General features: G+C 40.5%; 1 protein-coding gene across 1 annotated transcript in view; it reads right to left on the bottom strand.

Moving 5' to 3' along the window:
* The window catches only part of SLC13A1 (solute carrier family 13 member 1), a 77,724-nt gene extending 76,815 nt beyond the window's left edge, over window positions 1-909 (bottom strand). The window contains exon 1 of the mRNA XM_084897674.1: window positions 765-909. Within this exon, the coding sequence (XP_084753800.1) occupies window positions 765-863 (99 nt within the window). The 5' untranslated portion in view covers window positions 864-909. The remainder of the gene's footprint in view (window positions 1-764) is intronic.
* Window positions 910-18,372: the final 17,463 nt, after the last annotated feature.

Below are 18,372 nucleotides of genomic sequence, written 5' to 3'. Positions count from 1 at the left end.
ACAGGCAAGAAAAAGCTAAAGGAGTTCATCACCACCAAACCAGTATTACATAAAACGCTGAACGGTTAAGAAGAGGAAGAAAAAGGTAAAGATAAAAAATTATGAACAACAAAGTGACAACAAATACATATCTATCAACAAGTGAACCAAAAAATCAAATGAATAAAAAATATGATGAACAGAATAAGCTGGTGAGTGTAATAGAATCAGCGGCATGACAGTTCGCAAATCTTATATGTATGTATTCCGTGCCTATGGACACGGACAGTGGGGTGGCGAGGGCCTGGGGTGAGGTGGGAACCAGGTGGAGGGGAGCTATGGGGGGAAAAAGAGGGACCTCTGTAATAATCTGAACAACAAAGATTAAAAACAAACAAAAACAAAATAAAGAAAAAAAAGAAAACAAGCACTGAGAGGTTAAGCAATTTGCCCAGGTCACAGAGCTTGCAAGTGATCAATGTGGGACTTAAAGCAGAGAGCCTGGGGGTGGGGGGGGGCGGGGGGGCCTGTCCTTCTACCAGCAAGTGACATCCATCCTGCCTGGCACAGAGACAGTGCTCACTAAACATCTGCTGATTCAAATCATTTTACTAAGGGGTTAAAAATGCCCTGAGTTTATCATTTGGGACTTCATAGACTGATGACACTTAAAGGAAACAGAAAAATGCTTACAAGGATGCCCCAATGGAATTAAATCTGGACCCACGGAGAAGGGCAGTGTCTACATCAGGAAACCGGTCAGCCTGTTTCCCAGGTCCACTTACCTTGGTGCGGAGGATGAGAGGCAGGGGCAGGAAAAACAGTAGACTGGAAACTATGAGGAGTAGCCGGCCATAAATCACAATGTAACTAGGGAGTTTCATGGTGCGGAGTGGGTGCCTTGGACAGTGCTCTTCTCAAAATGAGGCTGCAGTTAAATAACCAGCCTGGATTAATATTTCTCCAGCTCATCATCTTCACTTTCTGCCCTAGACTGACCAGTGTGAGTTAAAATTAAATCTCGATCTTTATTGTTTTACTGACACAATAAACATGGAGTGATAAGCCCAAGAATGTTGACAAGAAATCAAGAATCATTTGCCGGTATGACTTTTGAAAGGTTAAAAAAAAAAACCCTGTTCTTTCCCTGTTGTCTATATTTACATTAACTGGAATATAGGCTGGACAAGTGTAGGAGAAGGCCACACAGTAGAGTTTGTTGAGTTTGTCCACAGACTTCTAAAATCCCCTGGCTCTGGAGCTCCCTTACAGAAGTAGTTATCACACTTAGGTTTCAGGATAATATGAATCATCAACACTTGAGCAACTCTTGACTGGGTGCTTACAGAGGATTTTTTTCTAGAACTTCTGAGATAACATAGTGAAGAAACCTCTACCGATGTGAAGTTTGATCCACAGAACTCCTGACCTCTCTCGTGCAGGAGTTCTTGGCGCTCATTCAAAAGATAATTGACACTGCTTCCGAAATTGAGTAGTATTTTCTTCCTGAAACCACATTCAATTGCACAATGATTTCTTCGTGGTTTGAAAGCCAAGTTTTGGGAAATTCCTGGACACTGTTGCCTCTTTTAATAAGAAACCAGAAGTTATCATAAAACTTTAAATAAGCAGCCCCCTGCAAGACTTTTTCGGGATTGAGCTGATAACATTGTGTTGATTCTGACTAAATAATCATCGGGGAATCTGGTGACAAGAGATGAGTCATGAGACCCATTCAAGGGCATCTGAGTGTGCGCACGTGTGCGTATGTGTGAAGACATGGAGGATGTATTTTGAAACTCCTCGGGGCTAGGGACTGTGGTTTATTTCTCATTGTATTATAAGTTAATCACCCAATAAATCTCAACGAAGCAACAACTATGTACTACTAGCAACTACTAGCCTTAGGTATAAACAAAACACATTTTCTTCCATAATTTATAGTCCATTTCTTTCAGCACAAATAACTTTACTTTTATCTAATCTGTGGTTGGCATTTAGACCATATTTCTCATTCCACACTAATGTAACTTTGCTTTCTTTTCCTGTGAAGGAAAATAATTCTTTCAACACTCATTGAATTCTTTGTGTGTGTTTTTTTATTTTTTTAATACTCACCCAAGGATATGCTCATTGATTTTAGAGAGAAGGGAAGAGAGAGAGAAAAGCATCAGTATGAGAGAGATCAGTGATCCCTTGCCCCATCTGGGGATCAAATCCACAACCCAGGCACGTGCCCTGACTGGGAATCGAACCCACAATCCTTTGATGTATGGGATGACATTCCAACCAAATGGGCCACACTGACCAGGGCCAAGACTCACGGTATTTTAATGTAAATGAAAAAGCATTTTTCCTTCTAAATTTCTAAATATAGAATGTGTATAATGATTCAGAAAAAAATGAATAATAAACAGAAAAGTTCTCTAGATCATAAAGAGAGGATAATTTTAAATAATAAATAATAATAATAATAATAATAATAATAAGAGGCAGCAATAATAAATAGTTAAAATCACATAAAAGGAACTGAGTTACTTAAAGCAGTTTAGTTCTTATATTTTGGTTCATTGCTTTTTATAAAAACTACTTTTTGAAGAAACCATGTCTGCTCTCAGATTTCTCTAAGTCATCTGGTGAGAACATGTAAGCCTCACTTCCTCATCTGAAAGGATTTTACTCTGTAATGTGACACCGCAAATAAAAAGGCATTTGTGTGACATTTCATGGAAATGAGGGACTTAAAGTACAGGGAACAACGACAGTCAAACCAGACTTAGGAGAAAGGAAAAGTACTTGGCATTTGTCAGTGCCTCCTTTCTGTGCCCTATTTTACCTATTCTGGTGCCACTTCTGCCCAGATGAAGGCTTGCAGGATGCTCATATTATCTTGTCGTTCTTGCCATTCGATTTTCTGAGGGTGCCTCTTATTACAGGATGGTTCCAACTTTCCTTCCTGTACAGCCAGTCCCTGTTCCTCGGCAGTATTCTCTCCACTGTCACAGAGAGAAAAGATCTGAAACGTAATTCACACTAACCAGGAATGACGGATAAGAGCTGTGCACCCTGCATGGGTCACCAGCGGTGAAACACTAGCAGAAGGCTTCGGGTCTCTTGGAAACACATCTTAGGGGTCCTTCAGATCACATCCATTGTTAATCAGCTCCACAACCAAATTTCACCTCTATTTTTTTTATTGCACAGAAAAACATAAATATCTCTTAATATATCATAATTGTGCAGTTTTATCTATCCGACCCAAGATGCATCGCACCATTTGTAATCATGGATTAATCCACTTAAAACATTTTCCTTAAAAATATGTAAAATATTTTTTAAAATATTGTTCATTCACTCACTCAGCTATCTATTATGTGCCAAAGAGTTTATATTTGCCACCTCAATTAATCTTCAATTAACCTTTACAGATTTGGAAACTAAAATTTAAAATGGTCAAGTAAAATGTCCTAGGTATAAGTGGTATAATAATGATCCAAATCCAGTTCTTTCTGGATCCTACGGCATGAATCTATCATATGACTATTCATTTGACATGAAACACTAAGTCATCATATTTAGAGTTTTATACACAGACATTGGGTTTGGTTGGCTTAGGGGTTGTAGCTCTAGACCTTTTTTTTTTTTTTTTAATGTCCATTGAACCTAAAAATTAGACATAACACGTAAAACTCAGGTTCAAACATGAGAATGAAAGATCTTTATACACTGAGTGGCCAGGTTATTATGATCTCTGAGTGCATAATAATCTGGCCACTCAGTGTGTGTGTGTGTGTGTGTGTGTGTGTGTGTGTGTGTGTGTGTGCATGTATGTGTGTTAGAAGCCTTATTGGATCAAAATGTGGCTTGGGAATCTTCATGTTTTATTGGCTTTCCACATAGTTTTATGTGCACTAATATATAAGAATCATTGAGTTAGTATCAGGGGGGTCACATTGTAAGTTACATAAATGTCTAACCACTATGATACATACCTAAAACTAATATACAATTGAATCTCAACTGTGATTAAAAAATAATCTTTATATATAAAAGCCTACCGTAAGCGACCAGCCAACCAGCCAGCTGGCCAACCAGCTAGTAGCTATGACATGCACTGACCACCAGCTCAAGACAGGAGCTGCCAAGCTGCAGTTTTTGGGTGATGCACCTGGAACCAGAGAGGAGGGAGCCCAATGCTAGGGCACGTCACCAAGAGCCACCCTCTTGCAATCTGGGACCCCTCAGGAGATGTCAGAGAGCTGGTTTTGGCCCGATCCCTGCAGGCCAGGCTGTGGGACCCCACCAATGCACGAATCTGTGCACAGGATCTCTAGTACATATATAAACAAAGAAAAAAAGACACTGTGTGCTTCAATTATGCATTCCTATTTTCATTATTAGAATTTGTAGAGTTTCAAAGTGCATGTCAGTTTTAGTCGATTGCTATTGTTAATATGATTTAGTCAAGAAATTTAAGTCAGGTTGCCTGCTGACAGTTATTTTCTTCTCAGCCTGGACTAGTCACTAACTCAAACTCACTCATGGTGAACCCCCACTTAAATATTTGGGTTACCGCCATAATTCTCTAACTTCCAGACACTTCCCTGTGAAGAGTCAACTCTTTGAGGGTCATATGTGAGCTGTGCCCAAAAACATTTTCAGACACCATAAAAATAAGGTCAGCTGAGCATCAGCCTGCAGACTGAAAGGTCCCTGGTTCAATTCCAGTTAAGGGCAAATACCTTGGTTGCGGTCACATCCACAGAAGGGAGTGTGCAAGAGGCAGCTGATTGGTGTTTCTCTCTCATCGATGTTTCTAGCTCTCTATCTCTCTCCCTTCCTCTTTGTAAAAAAATCAATAAAATATATATTTTAAAAGAAATGAAATAAATTCCCCCTCTTTTACATTGGTATCTAGAGTCGTTCAACTTTTTAACGTCTTCAGTGTCCTCATGTTTGCCTTTCTTGTTTCTTAAGATGATGAATCTTTCTAAATAAAAGGGAAATGTACAGATAATACATACAGTAAAATTTCCAGGCCCTCATCAATACTGTATTAGTTTCTATTTTCACTTCCTAACATAAAGGATAAGTCCTTATCGAGGGTGGGATAACACACCCTAGAGACTCTGGATTCATGCCCAAGTCCCTAAACACCTGAATTGGTATCATTTATTATTAACCACAACTTGAATAATCATTTCTCTAATGCCATGAAATAAATGACTGACTGAACAGATGAAGATTGAACTGTGTCCTACGAGGAGAGAACCTGAACTCCCATGAGCTGCGGGTCAAAGCAAGTTCAAAACGAGGGGGGCCTACCTACAGCAAGAACAACAGTTGCCAGAACACCTGAGTGCTGGAGCCCAGACACGACTGCTCATACCCTCCATCCGGCTGGGGGAATGTTTTTCTCTTGACCGAGCCTGACCATGCCTCGGGCTTTCTAGAAGATGAAAAGGGGGACATTCAGGGTAGAGGAGGGGTGATGGGAAGGAGGGAAGGAGAGAAAGAACACTCTGGAATCCACAGCAAACATTAGAAAAGGGAATTGAATAAAGCTACCCTAAGCTTTCTGGAGCCCTGTGTGCGTCTGCTCCTTTCCCCTGCTTATCCCTCACTCCCCCCGGCCCAGTCACCTTATGTAATAATCCTAGGACAGCAGTCTGGACACATTGATAGTATTATTATCCTCATGGAACTTTTAGGGGATTAGAGATTAATCCAAGATTCCTAGATGTAGCATTTATTGTCAGCACCCGGATGGGAAAGCAGACTGGGGTTTAAGGTGTTCTGAGAGGATTGCTAGGACTCACAAATGGAAACCCAGGATCCACCAAAACAGATCGCACAGAACGGCCATAGGATCCCAGCTGATTCAAGTGTTCATTTCTTTTCTAAAGTCCATAGTCATATTAGTCCATCAGAACTGCTTTGGGGTATAACTAGAGAGACCAGTTTAAAGAAAGTGACATGGAAATTTTCTTCTGGTAATCTCAGTTCTGCTATGAATTCACTGCTGCTTGTAGCCAAATGTGTCCATTTTTCTCTCTCAGGGAAAACAAAACAAAAAAAAAAGGTATTTCACCATTTTTACCATCCAAAATATTGTCATTTTGAGCTTAGAACAAAATAAAGTGTTAACATAGTTCCTAATGGCGATTTCATTTTAAGTGGCCTAAGTGACATTGACACAATTCCATCTACTGTCAGGCTCACCCATGTTCCGTGGAGATTACTTGTTACTAAGTGTAGAACATCTCGCAACATGTCATTAACATGAGTGCAGGAGGTTAGTCTTGCAGTAAGTTTCTGTTGGCATAGCTACAGCATTCACTGCTCCTCGTCACGTGGCTTTTTTATTATTTGATGTTGGCGGCTTTTTGGGGTTCTAAATGGTTGCTTATAGAGGAAATTGATTGATCCAGGGAAAGAAATAAGTGTCTTGTGACGACTTATGAAGAAACACACCAAAATTTATTCTACGTTATTTATGCTTACAATTTTGTCCATTTTCTTTTTCATAGAGTCAAAAGGTACGTTTTCAGAAAATATTTTCTTCTCAATGTATATGATTGACAGATTCATGGGAACATGGTTTAACTTTGACTTTTGGCATTGGTAAACTTGATATAAAATGAGAGTGGTAAGGAGTAGTTTGAAATCCAGAATGTTTTTTTGTTTGTTTGTTTGTTTGTTTGTTTGTTTAATGAAGCTAATGAAAATGTACCCAAATGAAAATTCTAGTGAGTGGATTGATGGGAATAAGACACTGTACCTTCACAAAGAAGGGCACTGTAGCCACTGAATGGGCAAGATGACCCCCCCACACACAGTAATAACTCCTACTGGCTTTGTAGAGCATAAGACACATGCTCCGAGAAGACAATTAATTCTGATTGCTCTGTTATTTTTCATAACAATTTCCATGGTCATAGTCCTTAAAATAACTAATTATAAATTAACATGGCAAGAGTCTTTACCTACAACCTATGAATCAGGCGGTCACAGTTCGATTCCCACTCAGGTCACATGCCAGAATTGTGGGATCTGTTCCCAATGGGGGCGGGGGGGTGGGGAAGCAGGAGGCAACCGATCAATGATTTTCTCTCCCTCTTCTTTCCTCTCTGAAATATATATATATTTTAATAGTCTTAATCTAATTAAGAAATCTAATAGAAATAGAAATCTAATGTGGCATTCTCTAGTTGAGGAGAATCATAGTATCTCTGTTCTGAAAAATGTTCTAGGTCCCCGTGAAACATTAGTGCCCAAAAGCCAATTTTTTCTCAGCCTGTTCTAGAATGCCTCAGACTAAATCAGTACTCATTCCATATTTAAATATTTCCTTTCCCTCCTTTAGATTTTTTTCCCTTAACATTGAGCCAAAAATCTGTCTTTCTATAGCTTCCATCTCTGTTTTAATTCTGCTTTTGAGGAACATTTCGTGTAGGGGGATCAAAGTGCTTTCTCATATGGCAGCCTTTATATATCTGAAATGTTCCCTTATTCACTCGCTTCAACTATTCTTGTCTCGAATTTTAAGCCTCTTCACTATCCTAGAGGACACTCCTCTGGTTAAGAACATGGGCTAATTTTTTTCTGGATCCCTGGCGTAGTTCCTGAGTTCAATGCCCTCTGGCAGATGCTGTTTGGCAGAGAGAAGCAAGATTGGATGGTCAGCTGCCTTGTTCTGGATGTGGTGGGTACAGTAACACAGGCTGCACTGCAGAACTTCTTTGTATTTTCCATTATGTGCTGACATAGTTTGCGCTTATTATACAGTAAAGATTCAAAATATGTTTCTAGTACTATAGTTATGTAATCTCTGTCTTGTCGTCCTTATAAATATGGCAGAATTTCCTACTAATTTCCATCTTGTCAGATGTTTCTACATGCTTTAAATTTCCATGTCTTGTGTCATCCATCACATTTAAGCTACACTGAGTGGCCAGGTTATTATGATCTCTGAATGCATAATAATCTGGCCACTCAGTATATATATATATATATATATATATATATATATATATATATATATATATATATATATATATATATATTAGAGGCCCGGTGCATGAATTCATGCACAGATGGAGTCCAGCCAACCTGGCCAGGGGGAGGGGACATGGGCTGTTGGCTGGCCTGCTTGCTGGTTTAACTCCTGGTTGAGGGGGAAATTTGCATATTTTCCTTTTATTATATAGGATATACACTGAGTGGCCAGATTATTATATGTTCAGAGATCATAATAACCTGGCCACTCAGTGTATAAGCACATTTAATGATAGTGCCCTTCATATTTTTATTCAAAATCATTGATAACATAATCAACAAGTTGCTTCAAATTGATATTCTTACAATAGAAAGGAGCTTTTTAATGACATCATTAACTTAGGTCTACTGAATGGTCTGCTTTTAGTAGTTTCTTACAGAATCTTGTCCAAGATGGACATTTTTACCTTGTTGACAATCAGGATGGCATTTACCTGTCTCCTGTTTCTTTAGTACAAATTTTATAAAAATTTAAAATTTACCTTCCCAGAAATTTGGATTTCATATCTGATTATAACCATCCTTCCACTCCTTGGCTAGCAAAAACACACACAAAATAAGGCATAAATAGTTTTTTTTTCTTTTAACTTCACTAACCAATTCTTCCTCTATACTTTGAAATATGTATTTGTCTGGATAAGAAGAGTTAGTAATAATACTTATTATAGAATTGATTTACCCAAAGAAAGAAGATTAACCTTCAGTAGTTATTAAAAAATTAGAAGGTTCCTATTTTCTAGAAAGGAAATGCATATGTATGACTCATTACCTAGGAAAACACATGTGAAGTTAGTGTGACCCTAGTAGTATCAGAAACCACTAGCATTTTCTTCCTGGCCATTGTTTCCTCTCTTTTCTCCTCTGGGGGTTTTAACCCCTGGGCAGATTCAGCATTAGCCACTCAGGGACCTCCACAAAGGCTGCTGGGAAAAGAGAGAATCTGGACCAAGAAGGACCTAGGCTGAATGAGTGAGTGGAACTCAGAGTCTCCCTTAGGAGAAGGAAGCACCACCTGAAATTACAAAGACCCAAAGAAAGAAAAATTAAATTGCTTATGGCTAACATTTTATATTGGTCATATTATTGCTTTCCAGCAACAATCTGATTTTTACAGATAAGGTTCCAATAGGTTAAGTAATTTGCTTGAGGTGAGTCAAATGAAATCCAATTCAGACTGCTTGATTCTAAAGCTGTTGTTCTTTTCCCTACTCACTACTAACTCTGGACATTATAATTGAGGGCCACCTAGTGAGGAGGGCACAGAGCACAAGGCTCTAAAAGTGAGGGTAGCTAACAATAGAGGGGTTAGAGTCACTTCTGAATCGCCGGTCTTGTTTGCTATGGGAAACAAGGTGTGGCCACTGGGAGGAGGGTCCACAGAACCACTTGGCTAATTGCACTTCGGTCCATGCAGCTGTCCTGTCCTGCTGAGAAATTAGTTCTTAGACCAGGAACTAAGACTGGGGTGCACATGCAGTAAGTTAGGAAACTTGGCAGAGATTGGGGGATGGGAGGTATCTGGTGGTGGTGACCTAAGGTGTCAGCATATCAGACTCATGGCATGGGTGAAAAATCATACCAGTTTTCCCAGGGCCTGAGAGTTTTCTGAGACATGGGAGTTTCAGGGTTAAAATTAAGAGGGTCCCAGGCAAACTAGAATATATGTTCACCCTGTTGTGATATCAATAAGGCTCTCAGTGCTCATCAACCAGAGATCTGAGCTTTATATTGACTTTGTCTTCTCATTCCCACCCCTCAATCCATTCATCATTGAGGCCTCTTCATTTTACTGTTAGTGATGCTCTCAAATCTCCTTGTCTCCCCCTCTTCATAAGCAGTACTTTTTGTTCAGGCTCTTGCCATCTCTTACTGTTACTGGCCTCCTATCTGGTCTCTGTCTCCACTCCTGATACTTACCTCAGTGAAGCATCTTTCACAATGCTGCCAGAAAAATTGTCCCAAATGAATCTGACCATATGATATTTGGACATATCATATTGAAGGCCCTCTACTTTGGGAAAAAAAATTGTCCAATAGCCATATACAATTTTAAAAGCCTCGCAGACTATAATGTTAACCTATATACTCAGTCTTATCTTTTTGCACTGCCCTGCTTCAAATTTCTGTTTCTTCTCCTTCTTCTCCTTCTTCTCTCCCTCCTTCTCTCCCTCCTTCTCTCCCTCCTCCTCCCCCTCCTCCTCCTCCTCCTTCTCCTCCTCCTTCTTCTTCTTTTTCTTCTTCTTCTTCTTCTTCTTCTTCTTCTTCTTCTTCTTCTTCTTCTTCTTCTTCTTCTTCTTCTTCTTCAGATGGGAAGGGAGAGGGAGAGAGAGAAAGAAACATCAATGATTAAAGAGAATCATTGATTGGCTTCCTCTTGCATGTTCCCTACTGGGGATCAAGCCTGCAATCCAGGCACGTGCCCTTGACCAGAATTGAACCTGGGACCATTCAGTCTGAAGGCTGATGCTCTATACACACAGCCAAACTGTCTAGGGTACATTTCATGTTTTTCTATAAAGCAGTCTCCCCAACAAATTATTTGTAGTATTACCCACATATGCACACACATACAAAAGCCCACGTTCTCTTAACTCTTCAAGCTTTTGCACCTGATTTCCACTTACTTAGAGCATTATTCTGTTTTGGTCATGTATACAATTCATCTTTCAATGGCCAGTTTAATCTTTCTCATCTTCAAGGTTCTCTCCATATCTAAAACATTCAAGACAGCTGTTTGCTATTCCACCCCACAATAAAAGGCTAATGCTTGATTTTTATCTCTTATTGTGACACATTCTTGGTCTCAATGCCTTCATGGTAATTCTTTTCATCTTAACCTAATTCCTGTTGGCTTAGCTAATGTATCATGCTAGATCATAGGTCAACTTTTCACACTGGAAGAAGCTTTCCAGTTGTTTACTAGATAATTAAAATGTGTGAAAAATAGAGTTTATTCTTGTATTATTTCTTAATTATTATATTTTCTTCCATACTCACAACTGTAGATATACTTTTGCCTCATTCTGTATGTATTGTACCTGCATAGTTACTACAAGTTTGAAAGTTTCTTCTATCCTTCAACTTTTTTAAGAGCATGGCTACAGCCTCCTACCATCTTTAGTCACTGCTTCTTGACATGGCATCCCCTAGATAAATAAATTTATCTTTGTAGGTGTCCCTATTTTCCCTTTAAAAATCAAAGATTTATCCTGCCGAAACAGGTTTGGCTCAGTGGATAGAGAGTCTGTCTGCGGACTGGAAGGTCTTGTTCCAATTCCGGTCAAGGGCATGTACCTTGGTTGCGGGCACATCCCCAGTGTGGGGTGTGCAGGAGGCAGCTGATCGATGATTCTCTCTCATCGATGTTTCTAACTCTCTGTCCCTCTCTCTTCCTCTCTGTGAAAAATCAATAAAATATATTTTTTTTAAAAATCAAAGATTTATCCTAATAAAAGAGAAACATGCAGATTGACAGTACCTTCACTACACCCACAAGCCACGCCCACCAGCCAATCAGGGTGAATATGCAAATTAACCCAACCAAAATGGCAGTTAATTTGCATATCCAGGCAGCTCAAAGAATGAAGACAGTGTAAAAAGAAGCCAAACGCTGCAGAAGGGAGCAAAGCTGCAGAGAAGGAAGCAAGCAGGGCAGGGGAGAAGGAAGGGGGAAGCAGGCAGGGCAGGGAGAAGGGAGGGAAGCAGGTGGGGCAGTGGAGACCGAAGCAGGAAGCCCTATTGCAGGAATCTTCCTTCAAAGCCAATTCAATCAACAAGTCAAGAGATTTGCCATCCTGCCATATGGAACCTCAGGAAATCTGATCTCCGTAAGATAAAGGAAACTTTAAGATGATTTTGCACAGAAGTCATTCTCCCTCTCATAGGCCCAGGAGCTTGCTGTGATCACTCATCCTGGGAGATGCTTTCATGGACATAACTTCCTCAGAATTTATTTCTTTGCCAAGTGTTTTCACTAATTACCTGGCAGACTCTGCTTTGTCTAGGAAAATGCACTTTGAACTTGGGTGAAAGGCACAGTTAGTCAAGACTAACTTGGAAGCAAAGAAAAATAGGGCAAAAGTAAAGTCACACTGATGAGGGTGACAAGACAATTCACAGAGGAAATGAAGAATCTTTCCAACAAGTAGTACTGGAATATCCACATGAAAAAAAGATAAAGTTGGACCCAACCTCACACTGCATATAAATATTAACTCAAAATGGATCAAAAGACTAAGTGTAAGAGCTAAAACTATAAAACCCTATAAAAAGCATAGGTTTCAACTTGTGGCTCTGGATTTGGCATTGGAATTTTTAGCTATGACACCAAAAACATGAACAATCAAAGAAAAACTAGACAAATTGAACTTCATCAAAATTAAAAACTTTTGTGCTTCAAAGTTCACTATCAAGAATGTAAGCCAGGAGGTTATGGTTCTATTTCCAGTCAAGGAACATACCCAAGTTGAGTGTTTGACCCCCATTAGAGGACATGTAGAAGGCAGCCAATCAATGATTCTCACTCATCATTAATGTTAAGGTACTTTAACAACTCCAGTTCAAGTCACCTCGTATCTAGACTGCAAAGTGTTTAAGGAAAGGAACGTGCTCAGATACGACACTGTGAATGAATAGAGGGTGTAAATGAATGCGTGACCTACCCTACCTCGTCTGTTCTGTCACTCTGACTTGGGTACCTGAGCCTCTTGGCCATCCAGCTCGATGTAAGCGTTTTGCTGGTTAGTGTGGTTCTAATGTTTTGAACAGCACCACCTGTTGCCTGTCTGACCCAGCTTCGAGCTCCACACCGTGGTCTGCGCAGATTCCCAGCACAGCGCTGTGCACAGCAAATCCACCTGCACTTCAGTCCCCCGTGTGCTCTGGACATGCGCGTTTCCCTCCTGCTAACAGATGCCATGCTCCTTCCTGTCTCAGGGCGTGTGCATCTGATATTCCTCCTGCTGAAATGCTCTCCCTCTCCCCCCTTGCCTTTTTGAACATACCTATATTTTAAAGTCTGACTTGGTGTGCTTCATCCTTCTACAAAACCACAGCAGCCTATAGTGAGGTAATGTGTGTGCTGGTTTGGGGTCAGACAACCTTGCCTTCAATGGATTCTGGCATTGCTGGACCTTTGGTTGAATTATATAACCCACTTTAAGACTCAGTATCCTCATTTATGAAATGGGACTAATAGGAGTATGTTGTTTCTATTTGTAAGTGGAAATAATGGAAAGGGTTGTTGTGAGGATTAAATCAGAGAAGGCACACAAAGTGCTTTGCACAGTATTTGGCATAGGGTAAGCACTTACTATAATAGATAGTGCTCAATAAAGGCTAGCCATGTTGTTGTAATGATAGTGATGGATAATAATAAATTGTTAGCTGTTGAGCCTACACTGATCTCTCTTTTCTCTGAGTTTCTATGTCACTGAGAGTCAGCTCCATGCATTTAGACATCATTTTAGCCTCTCATACTAGAGGCTCTGTGCATGAAATTCATGCATGGGGATAGAGGGTCCTCTCAGCCCAGCTTGTACCCTCTCCAATCTGGGAACCCTTGGGGGATGTCTGGCTGAAACTGGCAGTCAGACATCCCTCTCACAATCTGAGACCACTGGTTCCAAACTGCTCACCTGCCTGCCTTCCTGATGCACCCCTAACTGCCTCCCCCACCCCCGCCAGCTTGATCACCCCTAACCATCTCTGCCTGCCAGCCTGATCACCCCCAACTGTCCCCTCTTTGCCAACCTGGTAACCCCTAACTGCTCCTCTGCCTGCCTGATCACCTGCAACTGGCCCCCACCACTAGCCTAGTTGCCCTCAATTGCCCCCCCACCTGCTGCCCTGATTGCCCTTCACTGCTCCCCTCTGCTGGCCTGGTCACCCCTCACTGCCCCCCCACCCCTCCTGCCAGCCTGGTCTCCCCACACAGCCTGCTGGTCAGTTGTTACTGCCAGGGCATTTGACCAATTTGCATATTATCCTTTTATTAGTATAGTTGTGTAGGTTTTGCCACTTCACTTCCATTGTAGGCTCTTTACACAAAGCCAACTGCATAGTAGGGATGCTGTGTAAACTTGCAGATTGTTTGATGGGTTTTGCCTCCAGGCTGCTAAAATAATACCCAACAATGTCATCAAGGGAAAGAATTCAGATCAGGAGTGGGCCCTTTTCTGAATCCTTCAAAATCTAATTAAGCGAAGGTTTGCACTGTAGCACCAGACACAAGAGGGGAACAATTAATGTCCTTGTTGAAATCAGAATGGAGGCCATTCCTCACACCAAATGTCCTAAACCTGGCCCGCAGAGCATGGCATGAGCTGTTCTCCCGATAAATTTGAGAGTAGCACCCTTGCAAAATGTATTCTGCTTTTGTAAACATTCATTTCTCTTCAGATTGGAACTTTATTTTTTGAAGCCACAGATTTGTTTGCCATCAGCACCTGTGATATGAAACTCTTTCATCATTTTGATGAGGGTAATTAAGAACATTCACCACATTCCATGCCAAACAGAGTAGAGGATGATCAAAAAGAAATAAAAAAACAACAACAATAATGAGGAATATACATAAATGAACAAAAGTCACTTCATTCATTTGTTCTTTGAACTTATTACAAATGCTCCCACTGTTTACCTAATAGAATGTATAATTGAGCATGCATAAAATGTGGCTTTAAAAGGGTAAATGTGTTACCTAGAGCAGTTCTGAGAAGGTGGAACTACAGCGAGTAGGAAAGAAAGAAGCAAACTTTCCAAAGGATACTGTGACTGCTTTTGGAGGGTTTTACTCTCTCTTCCAAACAGCCACTTGTAGAGGGCCAAATGGGAAGACACCTGGACATTCTTTAGATTGTTGTTGACTGGGCCCGGGATATTGGCTCAGTCATGTCAGTTGCACTCCCACCCTGGGAGTGTGGAGATGTGTTCTTAGTTCCTGGCTTGTGTTTGTCCTGGAGGAAGGAGTGGGTGGGACTGGGCCCTCCCAGGCTCCTTGTTTTCCTGTGAGACCCCCTTGTGTATTTGGAGAATAAATAGATGTGCTGCATGGCTCAGGAGGTCGACTTCTGCCTCTCCAGCAGAGGAGGTCGGCGGCCCTCCCAGCTCCCAGCTTAAAATCTCTCTATGTCTTCTTTCTTTATTTCTATTATTTCTCAATCCCTGGCCACCTCCACTTAGAACCAGTTCATTCATCTCTCTTTCCATGTGGGACATGGAAAAGGGAGATCCCCGCTGCATCAGGTCCCCGCAGCCACTTGTTTAAATTCTTCCTCAGCCATTGCTACTACCGCCATCTCCTCTCCTCTGCTTGTTCTGCTGCCCCATCCTGCTGGAGCCACTTTTGTCTTCTCCATGTCCTCAACAACTCACTTAGGTTTTTCTTCTTTGCCTTTCCCTACTTAACCTGGCAACCTCAAGTTCCATGCTAATCTAACACGCTGATGTCAACATGTATCACATTCCTCGATAGCATGTGCCTGAGACTGTGCTAATAAACACTTACATGTAACTTCATTTAATCTGCAATATATATAGGAAGCAAGCATTCTTTCTTCAACTATCCTGAAGGAAGTTACTTATATCCATGCCTCATTAGTCATTTGCCACCTCAGCTAAGCACTGGATCCTACCCACCCCAGTGTCTAGGTCACCTTGGGCTGCTATAACAGAATAGCAAAGCTTGGGTGTCTTAAACAACAGACATTTATTTTCAGATCTAGGAAGACTGAGATCTGGGTGCCAAGCCTGTAGGGTTCTGGTGAGAGCTCTCTTTCCAGTGGCCAGACGGCCACCTTCTTGTTGTGTCCTCACATGATGGGAGAAAGGACCTTTTTTAAAATACATTTTTTATTGATTTTCTACAGAGAGGAAGGGAGAGGGATAGAGAGTCAGAGACATCGATCAGCTGCCTCCTGCACACCTCCCACTGGGGATATGCCCGCAACCAAGGTACATGCCCTTGACCAAAATCGAACCTGGGACCTTTCAGTCCGCAGGCCGACGCTCTACCACTGAGCCAAACCAGTTAGGGCAGGAAGAAATGATCTTCTTTGTTGTATCTCTTCTTGTAAGGGCACTAATTCAATTCATGAGGGTTCCCTCCTATGACCTAATTGCATCCCAAGTACCCCACCTATAAAAGCCATCACATAGGTCATGAACAGATGAATTTGGGGGGACATGAACATTCAGTCCATAACACTCAGTGTCCTAAATTTGATGCTTCCCCAACTTGGGCTGTCATTAACTCCGTAACCTAGTTTTCTTAACATCCAAACATCTATAGGTACTCTTTGAATCTGTCTTTAAACCCTCTTAACCCTTTGATCTTTTTCTCTTTATTAATTCCACCTGCTCAGTTTGGGTGACATGTCATTCCACAGCTGGCTCCTCCAATGCGGTTCTCAGCATCTCACACACCTCACTCTTGCTATTCTGGCATTCCACTCCCTAATAATATATCCCCAGCCCTGTCTGCTCCTGCATTCTAGCCTGGTGTGGAATTGTAAAATCATATATCATATATCAGTCAGGCAGGCCTAGTCCCCTTTACAGAATACCATGTATATTTCCTCAGCTCTCACCAGCCCCTTCTGGGCACTTGATGGATTTGAAAGTTCCTTTATCCAGCTTTTATTGATTTGCTGGTACTCTCCTTACTTGTGGCCATGCATAAACTTGAAAGTATAGTGGTGTGGAAAAGGCACTGGGAAATAGGTAATACAATTCATTTTGTTTCTTTTAATTATTTAATTTTATCTATTTCATGTGTTTATGTCATACTTCCTAACCTAAGTTATTGTATTAGTAAGCTTCTTGCTAACAGAAATAGTTGAGAAAATCAGCTCTGGAATAAAAATGTCAGCAATCACTATCTTTACAGCCTTTGGCAAGTTACTTATTATTCTGTTCTTCCATTTCTTTTTTTAAAAAGTCTATATAATGACAATAAGAGTATTTACCCTATAAAATTGTTGCATTAAACGAGCTAATGCATTTAAAGTGCTTAGTACATTACCCAGAACATAGTAAGCACAAAAATAAATATTACCTGCTGAAATCACGGCTGATATTATTATCATCATTGCTGATTCTATAGAAGTTGCTCAATAAAACAACTCAGTTGAAATGCATATTGATCCAGCTTCCTCAAATGAAGACTACTTCATGATAGTCACAATGATCCATGAGTAGATTCAATTTTTCACCCAAATTGGTAGACTTTGGGGAGTTAAAGGGGATACACTAACACTTATACTGTGACAGCAGGCACAAACTTTATCTGCTCTCTGAAAACCAGAATGTATGGTCATGGGAAATAAAATCTTCAGGAAATGGTTTTCCATAGTTCAGTTTAATAGCTCTGCGCCTTCCCTTTCCTAACTTGATTTTAAAGAGCTAACCACTTAACTGCTGCCCAGAATCGTTGCCTATGATTTTATTATGTAATATAAATGGCAATACCAAGTTATTAATTCTCAAATCAGCCATTGTTAACTGTTTCTTATGCATTGGTGTTGTTGTTGTGGGTAGTTGTTCATGGGTTTTTATCTCTAATTGAATCCTTGCCAGAGTGTCTGGAGAATCAAAAGGTGAATTACCTAACCAGAATTGGGAGGTCCATATTCAGACATGATAATAATTTCTATGCTTTGTCTGGTAACATCCATGTAAATAGATCTTATCTTTATATTCCTACTGGGTTTTGGGGGGGGAAGGAGTGGTCTTCTTTTAGAATAAATGTCTTCTTTGTGTCAAAAACCAGGTCCTGAAAAAAACACATAGATATGTGCTTTCCAGGTAGAAGAGAAACATCAGATGCTCTGATACTAAATAGAGTCTTATCAGTTCTATATTTATTATAACCCATCCTCATCCAGCTACTATAAACACAAAACACAATGGAAGCCTACTAAATATTTGTTAACAGATATCACCAGTCTGGTATTGAGAAAAAAAATTTAGGCTATGAGCAATACAAAATATAACCCAACTCACTCTGCCTTGTATTTTGTAGAATCATTTTCATTCCTGTCACATTGAATGAATAAAGCAATGGATTCTGTGGGTCTCCATATACAATTTTCCTAAAGGGATATTCATTTACAATGCCAAAAGTGAAAGGAAAACAAATGGTTTTCTTCTTTTACAATGGCCCACTTCAGAGAGTGCCAAAAAGCCATTTCATTTGAACCAGTAATTTGTAAATTCTGAAAAATGCCCTTCCTCTCTGAACATCCCCATTTTATCCTGTCTGCAGACTCAGAAAGCAACTAAAGAGAGCCAGTGAGTAGCAGCCTTTGTTTCAAACTACTCCTGTCCTCCCTTTCA

This window comes from Pipistrellus hanaki (genome assembly GCF_964339955.1).
Source record: "Pipistrellus hanaki genome assembly, chromosome: 10".
Lineage (NCBI taxonomy): Eukaryota > Metazoa > Chordata > Mammalia > Chiroptera > Vespertilionidae > Pipistrellus > Pipistrellus hanaki.
The sequence above is the reverse complement of the archived record's forward strand: the minus strand, read 5'-3'. Positions and strand labels throughout refer to the sequence as shown.